The 16,069-nt window shown below is 44.4% G+C and overlaps 1 protein-coding gene across 9 annotated transcripts; it reads left to right on the top strand.

The window, feature by feature from the left end:
- The first annotated feature begins 155 nt into the window (after window positions 1-155).
- COQ7 (coenzyme Q7, hydroxylase) lies at window positions 156-14,601 on the top strand. Of its 9 annotated transcripts, XM_067306099.1 has the most exons (13): window positions 156-243; window positions 361-560; window positions 977-1,091; window positions 1,199-1,338; window positions 2,907-2,975; window positions 3,639-4,591; window positions 7,769-7,875; window positions 8,269-8,503; window positions 9,658-9,970; window positions 11,169-11,325; window positions 11,621-11,689; window positions 12,815-12,890; window positions 14,308-14,601. In XM_067306099.1, exons 1-6 carry the CDS (start codon window positions 180-182, stop codon window positions 3,714-3,716), a joined length of 666 nt encoding a protein of 221 aa, XP_067162200.1. In that variant the 5' UTR covers window positions 156-179; the 3' UTR covers window positions 3,717-4,591; window positions 7,769-7,875; window positions 8,269-8,503; window positions 9,658-9,970; window positions 11,169-11,325; window positions 11,621-11,689; window positions 12,815-12,890; window positions 14,308-14,601. The 9 variants fall into 9 exon arrangements, with proteins under 9 accessions (XP_067162200.1, XP_067162203.1, XP_067162197.1 ...); XM_067306102.1 differs by lacking the exon at window positions 8,269-8,503 and having other exon boundaries at window positions 3,639-4,022; XM_067306096.1 differs by lacking the exon at window positions 8,269-8,503.
- The last annotated feature ends 1,468 nt before the right edge of the window (window positions 14,602-16,069 follow it).

The raw sequence follows: 16,069 nt of genomic DNA, 5'->3' as shown, positions 1-16,069 counted from the left end.
CGGGCAACGCCGGCCCTGACTGGCAGCTCCGCTGCTCAGTGCGGAGCCGGGGGGGAGCGCCGGGCAGCCAATCGGAGGCGGATGGGGCGGGACGAGGGCGGAGCGCGGGCGCTCGGCCGGCCGCTGGTGATGACGTTGCGGTAGGGCGACGCGCCCGAGGAGGCGGCGGGGTCAGCGGGATGGCGGCGGCGCCGGTTCTGCGGCGGTCGCTGGCGCGGTGCCGGCCGCTCTGCGGCGGGGCCGGTACGGGCTCGGGGGCGTCGGCGGCTCCGCGCCGGGGCGCCGCCCTCAGCGGCCCCCCGCGCTCTCGGCCTCGGCGCGGCGGCGGAGGAGCTCGCCTCACGCGTGTCTCTCCGGCAGGTCTCGGCGGCGGGTGGCGCTCGCCCGCGAGGGGCGCTCCGGCCAGGCCGAGCGGCACGGGGGTGACCCCGGACGGCATCAACAAGGCCCTCGTGGACCGCATCATCCGCGTGGACCACGCCGGCGAGTACGGGGCGAACCGCATCTACGCGGGGCAGATGGTCGTGCTGGGCAGGTCGGCGGTGGGGCCGGTTATACAGGTGAAGGGGCTTGAGAGCTGCCGCCTCGTTTCCTCTTTGCTTTGCTTTTGATTAACGGTGGCCGAACGAAGCAGCAGAGCTGTAGCTTTTACAGCAAGGCAGTTGTGCATCTCTTTCTAAATAGTTTTGAATATGTGTATTCATAAAGAATGGTTGCATTACTTGTTTAAGGGAACTATAGCGTGTATCTGTAACGTTGTGACAAAGGCTCAGATATTTGCAAATATTTTTATGTTGCCCATTTATAACCATCTTTATCTGCCCTTCTTCCTATTTCCTTTGTATACTGTGAAGAATTATCTCTAAAGTTAGCATGAGTGACCTGAGCAGCATGTTTTGTTTCTCTTTTTGTTACTTTTATTAAAAATGTGAAACTTCTTAGTGTTATGCTTTACTGTGATTTGGTTCTGTTTCAGCAAATGTGGAATCAAGAAAAAGATCATCTGAAAAAGTTTAATGAATTAATGGTTGCATACAGAGTTCGACCTACTGTTTTATTGCCTATCTGGAATGTAGCAGGCTTTGTTTTAGGTGAGCTTGTGTTATTATTGTTATTGTTTTATGAACTCTTTGAATGTATAAATTATTCACGTTGCTCTGGGTGTCATCGTTCGGATATGTTTGTACCACAATCATAGGGGCTGGAAGTGCTTTACTTGGAAAAAAAGGTGCAATGGCTTGCACAGTGGCAGTAGAAGAAAGCATATCGGATCACTATAATAATCAGATCAGAACTCTTATGGAAGAAGATCCAGAAAAGTACAGAGAATTATTGCAGGTATTTTACTGTGAGTTAAAAAGTAGTTGAATAACTTAATTGAATTATGTAATGAGACTTTTTTTAGAACAATATGCCGGTAGAATTTACAGCAGACCTTTTTGTCCTATAACTTAGATTTCTGAAGGCAACAGAAACCTTACATTAAAAGGATGGTTGTTCCTTCAGCAATGCTAAATTGATGAAACACCAAAATGAAAATATGTTAGATTGGTTTCAGCACACTTTCATTAATTCAGTATTTTCCTTTTGATTGGAAGAATTGTACTTTAGTTTTGATTATTTTTAATTGAAAGGAAGAGTTTAGAGCAAAAGAAAATGGGAAAAGTATGATGAATTGCATAGTAATGTTTTGGTTATACTGGATATCATTGAATTATTCAAGTTTTGAATACAGAGCATGAAAGGAGCCAATACTTGTTAGATCTGCAAGAAAAATAATTCACAAGTATTTTAGGCGTAAAATTGGGACACAGTTTTGTTGGTACTTGTGAGAGACGACCTGTTTCCACGTGCAGCCCATTGAGGTTTTTTTGTGCTCCGCTTGCCCTAGGGTCTGTGTGTTCATTCCCAACTCTCTCTGCTGGCTGTTGTTATGTTCAGCTGTGCATAGTTTAACCTGTAGCCAAGTCTGGTTACTCCAAACTTGTCCTGTTGTCACAGAAACAGTATCTGAAGTAACCCAGCTTGTGCTGACATATGAGGGAAATACTACTTATAAAAGTAAAGGCTAATAACCAAAAGGTGCAAAATAAAGAGGGAAAGGTTAAGCAGCAAGGCTAGTCAGCCTCGTTGGTGGGAGGAGGACTAGAGATGAAAGTGAAAGAGAACGTGAACCCTGTGGGCAGGTGTCTGTAGGTTCTAAGCACATTACTAAGCACTTCTAGATATATGTAGGCATCTTAAGAGAAACTTCTTTAAACCTTTTTTGACCCAGTTGTCAAATTACAGGAGAAAAATAATGGTGTAACAAAATCTCAGCTTTTTTATTTGAAGGTGCTGTTTAATTTCTGCGCCAGCTATGTTCTTTGCCGTTGTCTCTGTGGTTTTGCTTTTTGTACTTCACTCCCTGTTGGAGTCTCTTCCCAACTCCTTTTGTTCTCTGTATTGTTCTTTAGAGTGTGCAAGAATGGACAAAAGCCCTGCTGGCTTACAGGGAAACAGCCTTACTGAAAATCTGGCAAGGCAGCAACATTAGTTTTTTAATTTAACGTGTCAGAGTAACTGTTACATGTGTGAAACTAATTAGTGTTGCAGGTTACTCTGACTACAAGTTTTCTTGAAACAGTGGAAAACAGTGGTATATTTTATAGCAGATTAGGCGTCTAAAGATTTTTCAGAATAGTAACATAACTTTAGGTTTGAGGCATGCTATAAGCATGGCAGCACAATTCCTTTTTCAATGAATTGGGGATTCAGGTCTTTAAGAAGCAGAATGTTTTTGAGAGAGACCTAGGCCTCACATGCCTGCTCTGGTGCGTGCAGTGGCCAACAGCATATGGTTTTGTATTCTAGCTGCCTTGATTTCTCTGTACAGTAGACCTACTAATTACCTACTGTTTTTAAAGATAATAAAGCAGTTTCGGGATGATGAACGGGAGCACCATGACATTGGGCTCGAACACGACGCAGAGTCAGTAAGTACAGTGTTAACTCATTGGTGCTGTTAGCAAGGATCTAGGTGTGATAGTCTTCCTCATCTAGTGACTGTGACATAATTCTTTATGTGAGAGAAATAAAAAAAACCTCAATGGTTTGATAGTCTTTCCTGAAAATAGGTGTAAGATAACACTGAAATGGCACTGCATCTTATAGCTTTTATTTTTCTAGAACAGAATTGAATCTGTTGGAATTCACATCAAATGTTAAATTGATTTTTGTTTTCCTGGGAAGTGTCATCTGCTCAGATTTGTTTTTTTTTAATTTAAAGTTTTTATTTAGCTATATCTTGAAAATATTCAATCTCATAAATACTATCCATATAGCGGGGAAACTGAGGCATCATCTTGGTAGACAAACACAACCATGTTAGGAAGGATGAAATACTAAACTAAATTCTATGCTCCCTTCCTTATAGGAGGAATGTGTGACTTCCCAACTTTTTTCTCTTAGCAGAATGTTTTCCATTTCTCCACAAATATAAGTTGATTTTTATTTAGTTTTATCTAGGGTGATTGAAATTACAGATATAGGTATATTATTAAGATAATGCCTTACTGTGGCTTACCACAGATTTGAATCAAACAAAACATGTTATTGGGGTATTAGATGTATTTAATCTTTTATTCTTTCTTTTACAGGCGCCAGCTTATTCAGTTTTGAAGACAGCTATACAGATTGGGTGCAAAGCTGCTATATTTTTATCAGAAAGAATTTAGCGATATTTTCCATAGCGATTGTGGTAATAAACTATGACACAAAAATGTGTGAAATTGTGGAAGACTAATAGTTATTTTATACAACCTTTTAAAACTTTCTTCACGAAGCATCTGATTAGGCCATCCTTTCTCATATTGAGTACCCGTGCAATAAGTATCTACATTAAGGTCAGTGGAGCTGAGTGTGAGTGAAGACGGCAGAATTGGGTCCATACGAACGAAGCCTCCTTATTCTGAAACTGTTCACAAGGTGGCAGTAAAATATATATGTGTATATATATGATTTATATACATATATAAAAAAAGGTAAATGCATTCTCTGTTGCCTTCACGTTTATATTTATTTGAAGTAGGCTGGAGCTTATTAGCTCATTTTAAAATAGTACTGACTAAGCAGGATATTTTTGAGTTCTGTTTTAAGGGTAAGTAAATGAAATCCTAGTAATTATTTCTTTTCGGTCTGTCTTGAATAAAGATTAGTTATTATAAGACTTTCATTTGAAGACTTTTTTTATATTTTCAGGCTCAGTTCTCTCCTTATTTAATCAGAATTTCTATGTACCTGATTTTGTCCTGAGTGTGTGCAGAAGGAATGGACCCCTGATATAAAGCAGGTGGGCAGAGCAGTTTGGAGCACCTGCAGAATTGCATCTAGTGTTTTGTTACACCTTTCAAGTTCATCTCCCTTTGCATCTAGACTTAAGTGGCTCTTGAATAAGGACTCTGGCCTTCTCAGTGTAGGAACAGTTTCCCCGTGTTTCCTGCTGACATCTTGGCGTGGAGGAATAGAAATACACAAGACGGTTCTGTGTATCTGCTCTCTTAACACTGACCAGAGATGACAAAATACAGGCAAGAAAACAGCAATGAAATTGGTATGTAATCTTAAACTGGTAGGGAACCAGACTTCCCACAACATATGTCTGAGAGCCTGGGGATAGAAGCTGTTAATGGTTCCAAGCAGGCAGAGAGAAGGATTAGGTTGTGACTCTTTTTCTATTATTTTAAAACACGATCGGTGAAACTTGTAGGGAGGTAAGAATTGCTAATCTTGCTTCCCTCTTCTGGACCTGCTACATCATTTTTGAGATGGAGTGGTGAATGGCCCACGGGTGAGACATGGACACAATTTCCAGTGCAGTACAGGAGAGGACAGGAACTCCTTGCAAGATTGCTTCTGTTGCTCTTTATGTCTTAAGAACTTCCTGACCATTCTTTTCCTACTGCGTCATCATGGAAGCAAAGTAACTTTCCAAATGCATATGGAGAATATAAAAGATGCTGATATAAACATGCAAAGTCCCTGCAAGAGACTTGCATTGCTGTAGTTGAGAAGCATGGTTTTTGATTGTGTGGCAAGGGAAGCCTTATGAATAATATAGAAAGCACATATTCATGCTTTTCCTCTTCTTTCCGTGCTTCTAAACCTTTGGGCAGACAAGGCTTTTTCAACTGCCATATGCTAATTTTTGTCTCCCATTACCTTTTTTTTGTGTGTGTGTGTAATAAGATAGCTTAGCCTGAAACAGATCAAGGAGCAGAATTTGTTGTTTGTCTCTTCTGTTTTAAAAACTGCAGTGTATTAGAAGTCAATATTTCTTAGCTATGACTAACTGAACAGGTCAGCTATGGAGACTAAACCAACCTACTTGAAAAGGAAAGAACTGGGAACCTGGAAATAAAACAGTAGTGATGTTTCCCATTACTGTTGTGAAGAGTAGTGCCAGCATTGCCAGTCTTGAGTTTTACCTTACATGGCAAGGCTATGCAATTATATTGAGGCCAATTAAGTAATTTTATTGAGTTTTGCTGTGTGCTGGTTCCAGTTCTGTTGTGCTAGCCAAATGTATGGGCTTTGTAGCTGCTTTGAGACCAGAGGAGGATAAGAAATGTGGAGTCTTCAGCAGGAATGCAGGACTCTCTTCATCTGGGAGTTTGGTAAAGTTTCAGAGAACATGTAATCCAGGTACATCTCTAAATCCATCTTCTGAGTAGTTCTGTTATAGAGGGGTCTGTAGATACGGATTTGTGTATAATTTAACATGAAGGGTTTCTAGGAAAGGATTATTTTCACTTCTTTGTAAAGGAATTTGGACTGAAAGTTAAATCTTAATATAGAAACTCCTGTTTTGTATGATTTATTGTGACTGACACTTTGTACATTCTTTAAGAATAATTTCTATCACACCATTGCAAATCTGGCCTGGTTAAACTCAGACTACTGACATTATTTACACTTTCTAAACAAAGCAGTGTTTGGTCCTTTATCTGTGACTGGTTTGCATGTCGACTGGAATAACTTGATTCTGGGAACTCAGAGCTAAATCACTGATTTCTCAGGGGCTGAGCAGTATGAAACTAACTCTAAGGGATTCTCATTTTTTTCCCTCACCTCAGCCCCAGACAGTTGCAACTGCTATGCATGTAAACATGAATTTACTAAAGATAGGTCTTATTAGACTAACAAGTTATCTTTCCTAACTTGACCAATTCTCTAAACAAAAATCAGGTCTACCAGATTTCTTACCTTAATTTCTCTAAAGCATTTGATATGGTGCACATGGAAAATGATTAGGTAATTAAGAAGAATCAGTGCAAGAATGGTTAAGTAGAGTGGCTAGAGGGGTAACGAGTGTTGAAAGAACATGCAGTACTTGAGGGAGGTTGCTAGCGAAGTTTCTGAGGACTTGGTCTTGAGACTGGTCATTAACAAAAGTGACAAAGTATTAAGTCTGACTGTGATGTAAAATTGTTTGATAAAATAGAAACAAAAGTTACCTGAAAATACCCTTTTGCACTAAGATCCCGCAGTCCCATAAGTCGTGGACTCTGCTAATTGAGTAAAAAGGCGGGGGAGGAGATTGCTTGGTGAATACTCTATTGTAAAGCTTGTAATAACACGGGGCAGCATGGGACAGCATCTTTTATAAATGCATTATTTGAATTGGGGGAGAGGGGGAACAGTATGTTTTGAATCAGAGCTGAAGTCACACACCCATGCATACAATGGTCCTGTGGTATAAACTGGAAACCGAGCCAGGCAGTTTCCTGGTCTCTTGGCCATTACATCAGGGTTGAATGTTAGACAAGGCATCTGTGGCACTTTCCTAGATAGATGATACTCTGTTGAAGCCTGAGATTCTCAAAGGCGCTAGTTACAGAGCGATTTTCTGAAAATGTCTGCGGTGGTGTTCAATGGTTGTGGAATTTGCTGCTGACAGAGTAGTGTTCATGTGATCCTGGTTTCAAGCCGTGGGTGGCCTCTGAGGCCATCACACACTGCCCATTTGGAGCAACAATGTTTGAGGGAGAAATTGCATTTTTAATGCGTTTAGTTTGGCTGAAGGGTGGGAACATCAAATAGCAGGAAATTCCATATGAGGTCAGTGTATTTGCTCATATCTGCAGTAACTGGAAGCATTCATAGAAAGTTCTTTGTCCTCAGCAGCTGCAAACATGTTCTACTTAATACAGTTCATCTAAGGCACATTTGAGTAGGCTGTCAGGTAGTAATATTGTCTCTAGCAGTGAGCATAAATATTAAGCATAAAATATGAATCACTCTGCTTTACATCCCACGTCCGGATTTGTTCTTTTTACTGAAGCAGAATATTTGCACCAATCCATTAAAGCATGGATGAACTGTTCTCATGCCAGTTTTGATGGCTGCATATGTTTCTGCTCACTGATAGTTGCTCTTCGTTTTTGTTGTTTTACATAGAAAATGGAGTTACTCTTCATTTTCCTAGTGCAAAAGAGAGAATTTTTATTAAAAACCTCTTTCAGATATTGAAAGACTGTGAAAGGTCATCAAAGGTTACAAGAGGACTAGTGACGAGGAAGCGCTGTACAGCAGTTCTACGTTGTTGCGCAGGTGCTGCAAGGTTGCAGCTTCTTTTTACATATCACTTTCAACCGGAACTAAAGCAGACTAGCGTTAGCCATCCCAGCAGTGGTCAATGGCAGGCAGAGGCCAAAGTGTATAGCTTATACAGGTCTGTTATCAGAGTGATGCTCAATGAACTCTGGTCTGACTCAGGTCTTGTTGACAGAGGAAGAGGAACCAGACACAGAGCCCGCAAAATGCTACACCTTCAAAATGGGAAGCGGGTGTCTCCAAGGTGCTTTTGGGTTCTGGGGCTCTCTTCTGAACCTGAAGGTAAGCACATAATTTGGGTCTTGTAATGTGTTCTGTGATCAAATCCTTCCCCTCAGAGTAGTGACAGCTTCTTCTGACTCCTGCGATAACCAAGGGTGTGATCATGAGTTTCACCTCCAGAAGGAGAGAGATTTTCATCTCTTCGGTGAGCAGAAGCAACAGAGCATATCCTCACTGTGTGTGCGGGGGCTGTAGCTCTTGTACCTGCTCCCTGATCAGTGTCTGATCCCTTACTGTTTTCTACTTTAATCAGTGTTGGGGACCATCTGGCCTCTATCCTCTAAAGATCCAAATCAGGGATTAAAGTAATGGCAGTGCTTGGAGGCTAGCAATACAGCCAGAATGTGCAGTTCTTGTGATGAGGCTTCAGGGCTCTTCTGGATATTTTGACAGCTCTGAAGCAGGACCTCTGCTCTGTCTGCAGACACTGCTGCTGGCTCTGGAAAAGGAAAACTAAGCAAAGGAAAGCAAACAGACAATGTCAGCCCTGTCTTGCAAAGGGAGAAAGATGGTTTTGAAAATTCAAAGCAGCTCCTAAGATTTGTGGCTCTTCAGTAACAGCTCTAGAAAGCTACCAGAGTGGCAAGGCTCATGTGACACCAGCACAGCTTCGATCCGGCTACAGGCAGTATGTGTTTGCCTCTTGCTGTCTCAGCTAGGCTAGGCAAAAATCATATCCTCGCATCTGTGATTAATGTAGTGATGCTGTCATAAGTCAAATGGACATTATGCCATGTGGTATGTAAAGCAAGACTCATAAGATTGTTTGGCAGAGGACTAGATCATTGTCTGAGACAATAAATATTACAGATATAAGATAAATGCCAGATGCAATGGGCTTGATCCTCGACTGGAGTGAATCTGTCTCTCACCTCAGCAAGATAGAGCTACACTGCTGCAGATCGACTGAGAATATGCCGTGCGATTTCTATTGCTGGGGGCAGTGTGGATTGTACCTCTCTGGTCTTTCCTAGTGTTTAAGGTGTCACTTAATCTGTGAAGTCCCTTGTGTTTGCCTGGCCCCTTGACTTTAGGGAAGATATAATTTCAAATGGGTGTCAGTTATTTTCTGCCACTGCTTCCAAGTTGTGGCGTGTCACTTGCATTGAATTCTGCAAGTATTTTCAGCTGGCTGAGTAACGCTATTTAAAGGGACAAGTCAAAAATATCGGCCAGTTTAAAGGAGGAAGGTGTGTGCCTAGGGAGGAAGCTGTTTAAAGGCACCATTTTGCCATTTGTTAATTCAGAGACCCCAGAGTGGCTGAGGTTCAAAATCTGGAGAGGTTTAAGAGCGTGACAGCAGCTTGGCAGTTGTACTCCCAGCCGGAGCGGCAGAACTTAATTTGCCTCAAAGAAGAGCTTGTTGACACTTGCATTCTGAGTTGGGGGTCTGATTTGTGTTGATTAATTGAATTAACAGTTAACTGAAAGAGGTTCATTGGGTGACAGGTCTTTAAAACAACCTGATGGCATCAGAAGCATAAACTACGTTCACTGTTAGGTGCTTTCAATAAACGCAACCTCCTGTTCATTTCAAGTGCTTTTGAGAAATACCACTTTATGTTACAGTTTTAGCAGAACCAAAATATAAGTGGACCAGTGAATTGTATCTGTACGTGTCCAGTAATACAGCTTAAGGCAGCAGCATCAATTCATTGTGTTAATACGTAGAATAATATCCTTATGCTGATATTAATAAAAATTATTTTTGTGCTAAATATCTTCATTTCACAAATTCAGGCCATGGCCATGTATTCACTTATGCTTGTTCTTAACTTTAAGGAAACGATGTTCTCATGGAAGCCCCTGGATCGCAGAAGCGTGGGTTGGAAGGCAGCTCTGCAGGCTGCCTAGCCCAGCCTCCCATGCCTCGAGGCAGGCTCAGTACCAGATCAGTACCAGATTGCCATGACTTTGTCTTGCCAAGTCATGAAAACCGCCAAGGACAGGAGTCTCCTGGGGCAGCCCGCTCCAGTGCTGCGTTACCTCACTAGCGACGCTTTCTTGTAATGTCCGCCCTGAACCTTGCAAGGCTGTGGCTGCTGCTTGTGCTGTCATCTGGCTCTGCTGGGAAGGGTTTGGCTCCCCTGTTTTGGTAAATACCCATCCCGTAGTTGTAGGCAGCTGTTAACCACCCCGTTCTTACCTTCCCTGTGGATACGTGCCCTGAGCGCTGTGCTGAAGAAGCTCCCTGGGAGGCAGGAGCACGGCCCTGGGAAGCAGGGCATGGAGCAGGGTGCACATCCCTTCTCTTTTGCATCCTTCCTGCAGCGTTTCTGTCACACCTTCGCTTCTTGCAGCAAGCGGTGGTTCCCTATAGGGCTGCATCCCCAGGCTGGAGGCTGCAGAGCTGTAGGCTCTCCTTGCAATGTGGTTCCTGAAATGGCATGGAGAAAAGCTCCCGGGATTCAGCACATCCCTTTCCAAAGTCCTCCCCTCACTGAGGGCACCTCTCCAGAGAAGCAGCCACCTTGTCGTGCTGCGGCTCTCCCTGCTTTGCTCTATGAGCAGCAGCAATCTGGCCTGGTGGAAATAAGAGCTTAGTTTTAAGGGCACTGGGAGCCCTAGCAAATCAATACTGCAAGCAAGAGATGCATCTAGTACCAGCCTAGGCAGCCTCCCCCTGTTTTAGACTCCAGGCCTCGCACCAATGTCTTCTTTCCCTGCAGCTGTTTTCTACCAAACTGTTTGCATGTCAGTAATTTGTTTTTTAATGTTACACGTGCCTAGGCTAGTTGGGCTTATTGGTTTGATGGTACAGCTGGGCATGCGTAGACCCAGCTGTTAATGAAAGCAAGTGGAACACGCATGCAGGGGGGTTCTGCTATTTAAAATATCTTTTCTGGACTACAGAATATAAAGACTATTTCTGGCACTATAAATGCTTTTATATTTTCTTTACAGCCACTGGCAAGGCATCTGCCAGTGACTGCTCAGCTTGCAGTGGAGACAGTGGGGGGTGAAGGTGATCTGAATTTTTTGCGGTGCATTTTGAAGGCAAGCTCTGCCAGCTGCGTTCTAGCAAGCTGTCACAAATTTCTTTCAAGTCTGGTTGGAGGGCAGCTGTATAGTCGGAGACTTCTAACTGTGTATGCAAATGGCTAAAACATTTAGCAGAGTGAAACACATTTGCTTATAGGAGACGAAAGACAGGCAATGATGAGGCAAATGATCATGCTGATCTTTGTCGTTATATCTGGGTTAAAGTAAATTTTCCTCTTTAAGGAGCAGCCTATGTCTAATCCAAAGCAGTCTCTCATCTTGCTGATGGATTGTTTTTGCCCTCCTGCCAGGGAAGAGACATGTTCCAGAGCTGGCACCTAAGAAGGAAGGCACAGATGACTTGCTTTCCCGAGCCTCGTGCCTCAACACTGGAACTGCGAGGTGGCCTCTGCTCTCCGGTGCTGTTGCTCCAAGCATCCCCGCGCTGAAGATGGTGCAAGTCTCGAGGTAGGCAGCAGCAGGCTCCCGCGTCCCTTCTGGGAGTGACATGTGACACTTTTGGGGCTCAGTGCTCTGCCCCAGAACTGGAGTCAGGCAGCGAGAGGTCCCTGCAGCCACGGCGGCATTCCCTGGCGCAGGGTGACCTGGAGCAGGGAGCAGCCCCGGTGCTGAGGGAGAGCTTGGGAGCCAAAGCCCGATGGGCTTGGGCTGGTGCGGTGAGAGCCTGCACGACGGGAAGGGTTGCTGCTTCTGACACCTCACTTTCTGAAAAAGTGCTTTTCATACATTTGCTTTATTCAAGCAAAATGGCAACAACGGGAGCAGGAAAAAAAGATGCGAGGACTCTGCATGTACCAGTGCTCCCAACCAGGTAATCAGGGTTTCCAGTGAAGGTGTTTACGGGGCGGTGGGTCCCTCCTGATCCCTGGTGTGGAGCACAAGAGCAGAAAGGGGCACTTGCTGTAATGCTAAGACAGTCTGTACAAATTACATGCAAAATGCAGACTGACTTTCTATGCTGGTGTTGAATTTGATGTCTCAAGAGAATAATAAAGCCTTCCCCTTGCATTTCTGCATCCCAGGGCTCTCTCACTGGTCCTTTTAATTAATTTTTGCAGCATTCCCATGGGTTTATCCTAGAGCTGGGTTAAGAGAAGTCTACAGGGTGCAGGTCTACCAGAAATGAAAGTCTGCTCTTAGTTCTAAGCCCAAGAGCAATGGAGATGATTGGCTGCTCCAGGCCAGACTTGTTGTTTTGGGGCTTGAGTGACTTGCCGTGGGCACCTAGTAAGGCAGTGGCAGAAGTATGGATAGACTGGAGATGCACTTTGAGAGGAGTTGTACCTCCCTAGCGTCTGCATTAATCATACAACATTTTTGTTACATGCCAAAAGTGTGCAGACTTTACAGTGGTTTTTATCCAGCAAAAGAACAGTAGCAAGACTTTTAAAATCACTGGTGAGACTTTGTTCTTGCAACTATAGCTTAGTGGCTTGTTCCTGGCCATACCTGGGAAGTTAACTGCTGCTGATGAATGAGGTGATACCTGCCACAGCTCCTCTTGCCCCCCCCTCACTGCTCTCTGGCAGGAAAAGGCTGGCTTACTGGAAGGCTTTCTAGGGTGGCTGATTTTTTTTTTTTTTTTTTTTAAATATAATAACTGTCTGCTTTTTCACTTCCTCCCATCCAAATATCCCAGCAATATTTGCTAATGAGAAATAAATACATCTCAATTTTAAGTGACACAAATACTGCTGTTTACGCAAAATGTGAGAATCTAGTAAGACATCAGGCATATGTTTAGAGGGATAATGCATGAGAAATGAGTTCTCTTTTGTCAGAGAGCTGAGCCTTGCAAAGGGAAGTGACAGATACACGTGTTTATGGACAGGCTCTAGATCTGGTTGTATTTGCTTATCATTTGTCATAAACGCAGAAACATGGAGCACAAAATACTAATACAGCAGAAACTGGAACATATGTTTCTCTCCAGCAGATGTGGTGTGAATCCCGACGCTCAGTGGGTGTTTTAGGTTTGTGACTAGCAAGAGGATTTACACTGCTAAGCAAGTGTGAGTAACCTTGAGTGCTCCTGTGGGTTGTTGCATAATCCATGGAAAAATCCCAAATGGAACAGGTGAAGTATGGCCTGGCTTTCAGTTTGCATTGCTGGCAATTAATAACTGCTTAAGCAGCCATCTGGATCTACCTGCTACATCACATGAATAAGATGTTGCAAAAGCATTGGGATAAAAATGCTTCCTTGAAGTTATTACTTTGAAGTAACCTTTAGAAGTGACCTAACGCAACAGTATTTCTTTCCATTTCTCCATGGATTTGGTATTCAAACGGGAAAGGTGAAGTAACTGGGTGTTGTTATCAGTGGTTTCCCTAGTAACAAGAAAATCGATGATTATATTTTCCCTCTTTTTGCCTTCCCTGTTGGTATCAAAATGCATATGATGCAGCCTTTGTTTGTAGGAAGTGCATTAGGATGTACCCCTCTGGATGTCGTTTCATACTGAGTACTTATTCCAGGCAGTGCTGTAACGACTTAAGAATAATCAGTAGAACTTTCTAAAATGCTTGTCTTTCTGATTTATTGAAAAAAACCAGCATTTCACTTATGAAGACTTTTATTGTCATGGCCAAGAGAAACTAACAGAACAAATTACATAAATGAGCTGCATGTGTTAGCTATGAAAATGTAGCATAAAAGCCAGGAGGAGTAGTTATGGAGGACATTTCCTCAAGAATGTTTGTTCACATTGTAAAAACCACCAGCAAATTTTGGTGCATCTGGCAATTATTATGCCACACACTGTTCTTACTCTGCATTCACCCCATTCATCTTAGACAACACTTACTCATTCTTGGGTTCTCCCACATACGAGATATTTATCTGCTTCTCCTGTAAACATTCAATAATCTGAAACTGCTATTACACATCTCCTGTAATGGCCTTCATTCAGTAGCCGAAATTGTCTTTCATTTATTGTTAAGGATAATCCAAAGTCAATCCAAAGGCCATTCAGCCTTTGGAGAAGTTTGGATCTGGACCCATGTCCCTGCTTCTCTCGCCTTTGTTCAGATCTGCATGCTATGAAGTTTCAGAACCACCAATCTGCATTTGGCTTAAATCAAGTAACTTCTTAAGTGGATTTTAGGTGTTCCATTTGTCTTTACTTTGCTGGGCATAAGTTGGGGCTGATTTTGTGTGGACTTCGCTTTTCTTGGCTTCTAAAATAAAGTGTTGCTGCTTCAAATCATTACGTTACTGGGCAAGTCCAGCTGTAACTGTTATCCAGCATTGCCCTGTTCCAAGAGGTTACAGAAAGAAGAATTAAATTCTTTTACTGAATATAATGAATTACAAGTGCAGCTATTATTGTAACAATTAAGCTCTATTACAGATGGGTGGATGGAAGTACCTGTGCTAACGCAGAGCAGCGCGTGCCTCTTTATTAATACTATATATCTCTATTGCAGCCCAAGGAGGGGCCAGTACACCTTTTATTGAAACAGAATGTTCTCCAAGATGAGAGCTGCTTCAGCTGGCTTGTGATTGAGGCGATGAGCCACGCTGGCATGCGGATGAGACTGCGGGAGAGCTGATGGCGAGCAAATAGTGTGGCTGGAACCTGGCTGTAGATGGAGCCATTTACATTTAGGAGGGATGGCAATATTGCTATAAATCAAGCTATTTACTTCAGATAAACGGATAGCTGAATAGCTCAAAATAAAGTGAATAGCTCAAAAATAAATAAAACTAAAACTAGGTTATATTTGTTTCTAGCTTTTTTCCTCCTTTCTTTGGACAATGGACATGGTGTAAATGGACTTTTTGTTCGTTCAGTTATTTGGGAAATGCCTGTTCTTTGTACAAATACCTGTATTTGATTAATTGTGTATTATTATTCAGTCATCTAATCGGGGAGCTAAATCAGTGCCATAGCACGCACACAACCAGTCGCACAGTACGGACTGCAAATGGTTGTTAGATATGGGAGGCAAACGGTGTCCAAGTAACCCAGTGGTGCAAAACTGCCCATTCAAAGTATTTGGTGAATGGCTCCAAATAAGATGCATTTCCACAGGTTCATGAATGATTCATTAAAACAACAGAGATAAATTCAATGAAGCATTCATTCATGAATAAGTCATTGGACTCTAATATGTTTGGGAGTGATATTTTAAATATATTTCCTGGGCTTATAATCCATAAACCTGACAAAGCCGACCTAGAGAGAGGATATATTATTTATCTCAGAGCCAAAGGCTGGTGTTGAAACTGCCTAAATTGAAATCTCTCAGTGAGGGCCGAGGCAACCCTCAGTCTTTCACGATGAAAAATCTCCCTGCAGAGACGAGTCGCTGATGCTCGCGTCGGATCAGATCCCAGGGAAGCGGCGACCGCAGCGGAGCGAGCGCTGCGGGCGTTTCAAGCGTGCAGCCCCCGTACCGAGGGGCTCTCACAGGAGGGCTGGGGCGGGCTGGGCCCACGGCGCCTCCCCCCAGACCTCGCCGCCGAGGGGACGACACCGGCACGCGAGCGCAGCGCAAGGGCCTCGCCTCCGGGCAGCTGCCTCCCCGCAGCAGCGGTGTTCTGGGGTGAGGAGCCCCTGACCTCTCTGTTTTGTTGGTTCGCGCTGCTCGTTCTTGGCCCCCGAGGATGCCTTTGGGGCGCCCTGTGAGCGCGCCCTCGTCAGTCTTACTCCCTGCTTTCTCCAAATATCTGTGTCCGCCTTTGCTGACAACGTACGTTCTTGCCCGTGCAGAGAGGAGAGCTGCGGCGGTCCCCGGGGCCCCGGCGAGCCCGCTCCACGGGAGAGCGGTGTCTGGGGCGTGCCGAGGTGAGCCCAAGGCTGCGGAGGAGCCTCCGGCCGGGGCCTGGCCGCGGCAGAGACCTGGCGCCGGCGGCTCCGCCGGGAAGCACCCCGGGGGTCCCCGGAGCAGCCCAGCCCCTCGTGACGGCGGGGCCTCGGTCGGGCCCAGCGCGTCCCCGCTCGCCACTGCGGAGACGGGGGGCCCCAGCGCCGCTCGCGCTCGCGTTGGCTCCCCTGTTGGCAGGTGTCGCGTCAGGGAGCAGGGGCGGGCGGTGTTCTTGGAGGAAAAGTAAGAAATAAAGGCAGCCGTGGGCTAGCTGGCCGCCCGGGCCGTGCCAGCTCGGTCCCGCCGTCCCTTGCGGGAGCCTAGGTACACTGAGCGCGTCGCTTCGCGGCGGCCCTGGGACGTCGCGGCTCGGTTAGCA

The sequence above is a fragment of the Apteryx mantelli genome, chromosome 16 (assembly GCF_036417845.1).
Source record: "Apteryx mantelli isolate bAptMan1 chromosome 16, bAptMan1.hap1, whole genome shotgun sequence".
Classification (NCBI taxonomy): domain Eukaryota; kingdom Metazoa; phylum Chordata; class Aves; order Apterygiformes; family Apterygidae; genus Apteryx; species Apteryx mantelli.
Note: the sequence above shows the minus strand (reverse complement) of the source record. Positions and strands in the feature narration are given on the sequence as shown.

Bases quoted from the DNA above. Each gene is read 5' to 3' on its own strand.
- COQ7 (XM_067306105.1), top strand. From the start codon at position 180: ATGGCGGCGGCGCCGGTTCTGCGGCGGTCGCTGGCGCGGTGCCGGCCG. The intron at 1,092-1,198 runs GTGAGCTTGTGT...CCACAATCATAG, and splicing joins TGTAGCAGGCTTTGTTTTAG to GGGCTGGAAGTGCTTTACTT. The intron at 2,976-3,638 runs GTAAGTACAGTG...TTTCTTTTACAG, and splicing joins TCGAACACGACGCAGAGTCA to GCGCCAGCTTATTCAGTTTT.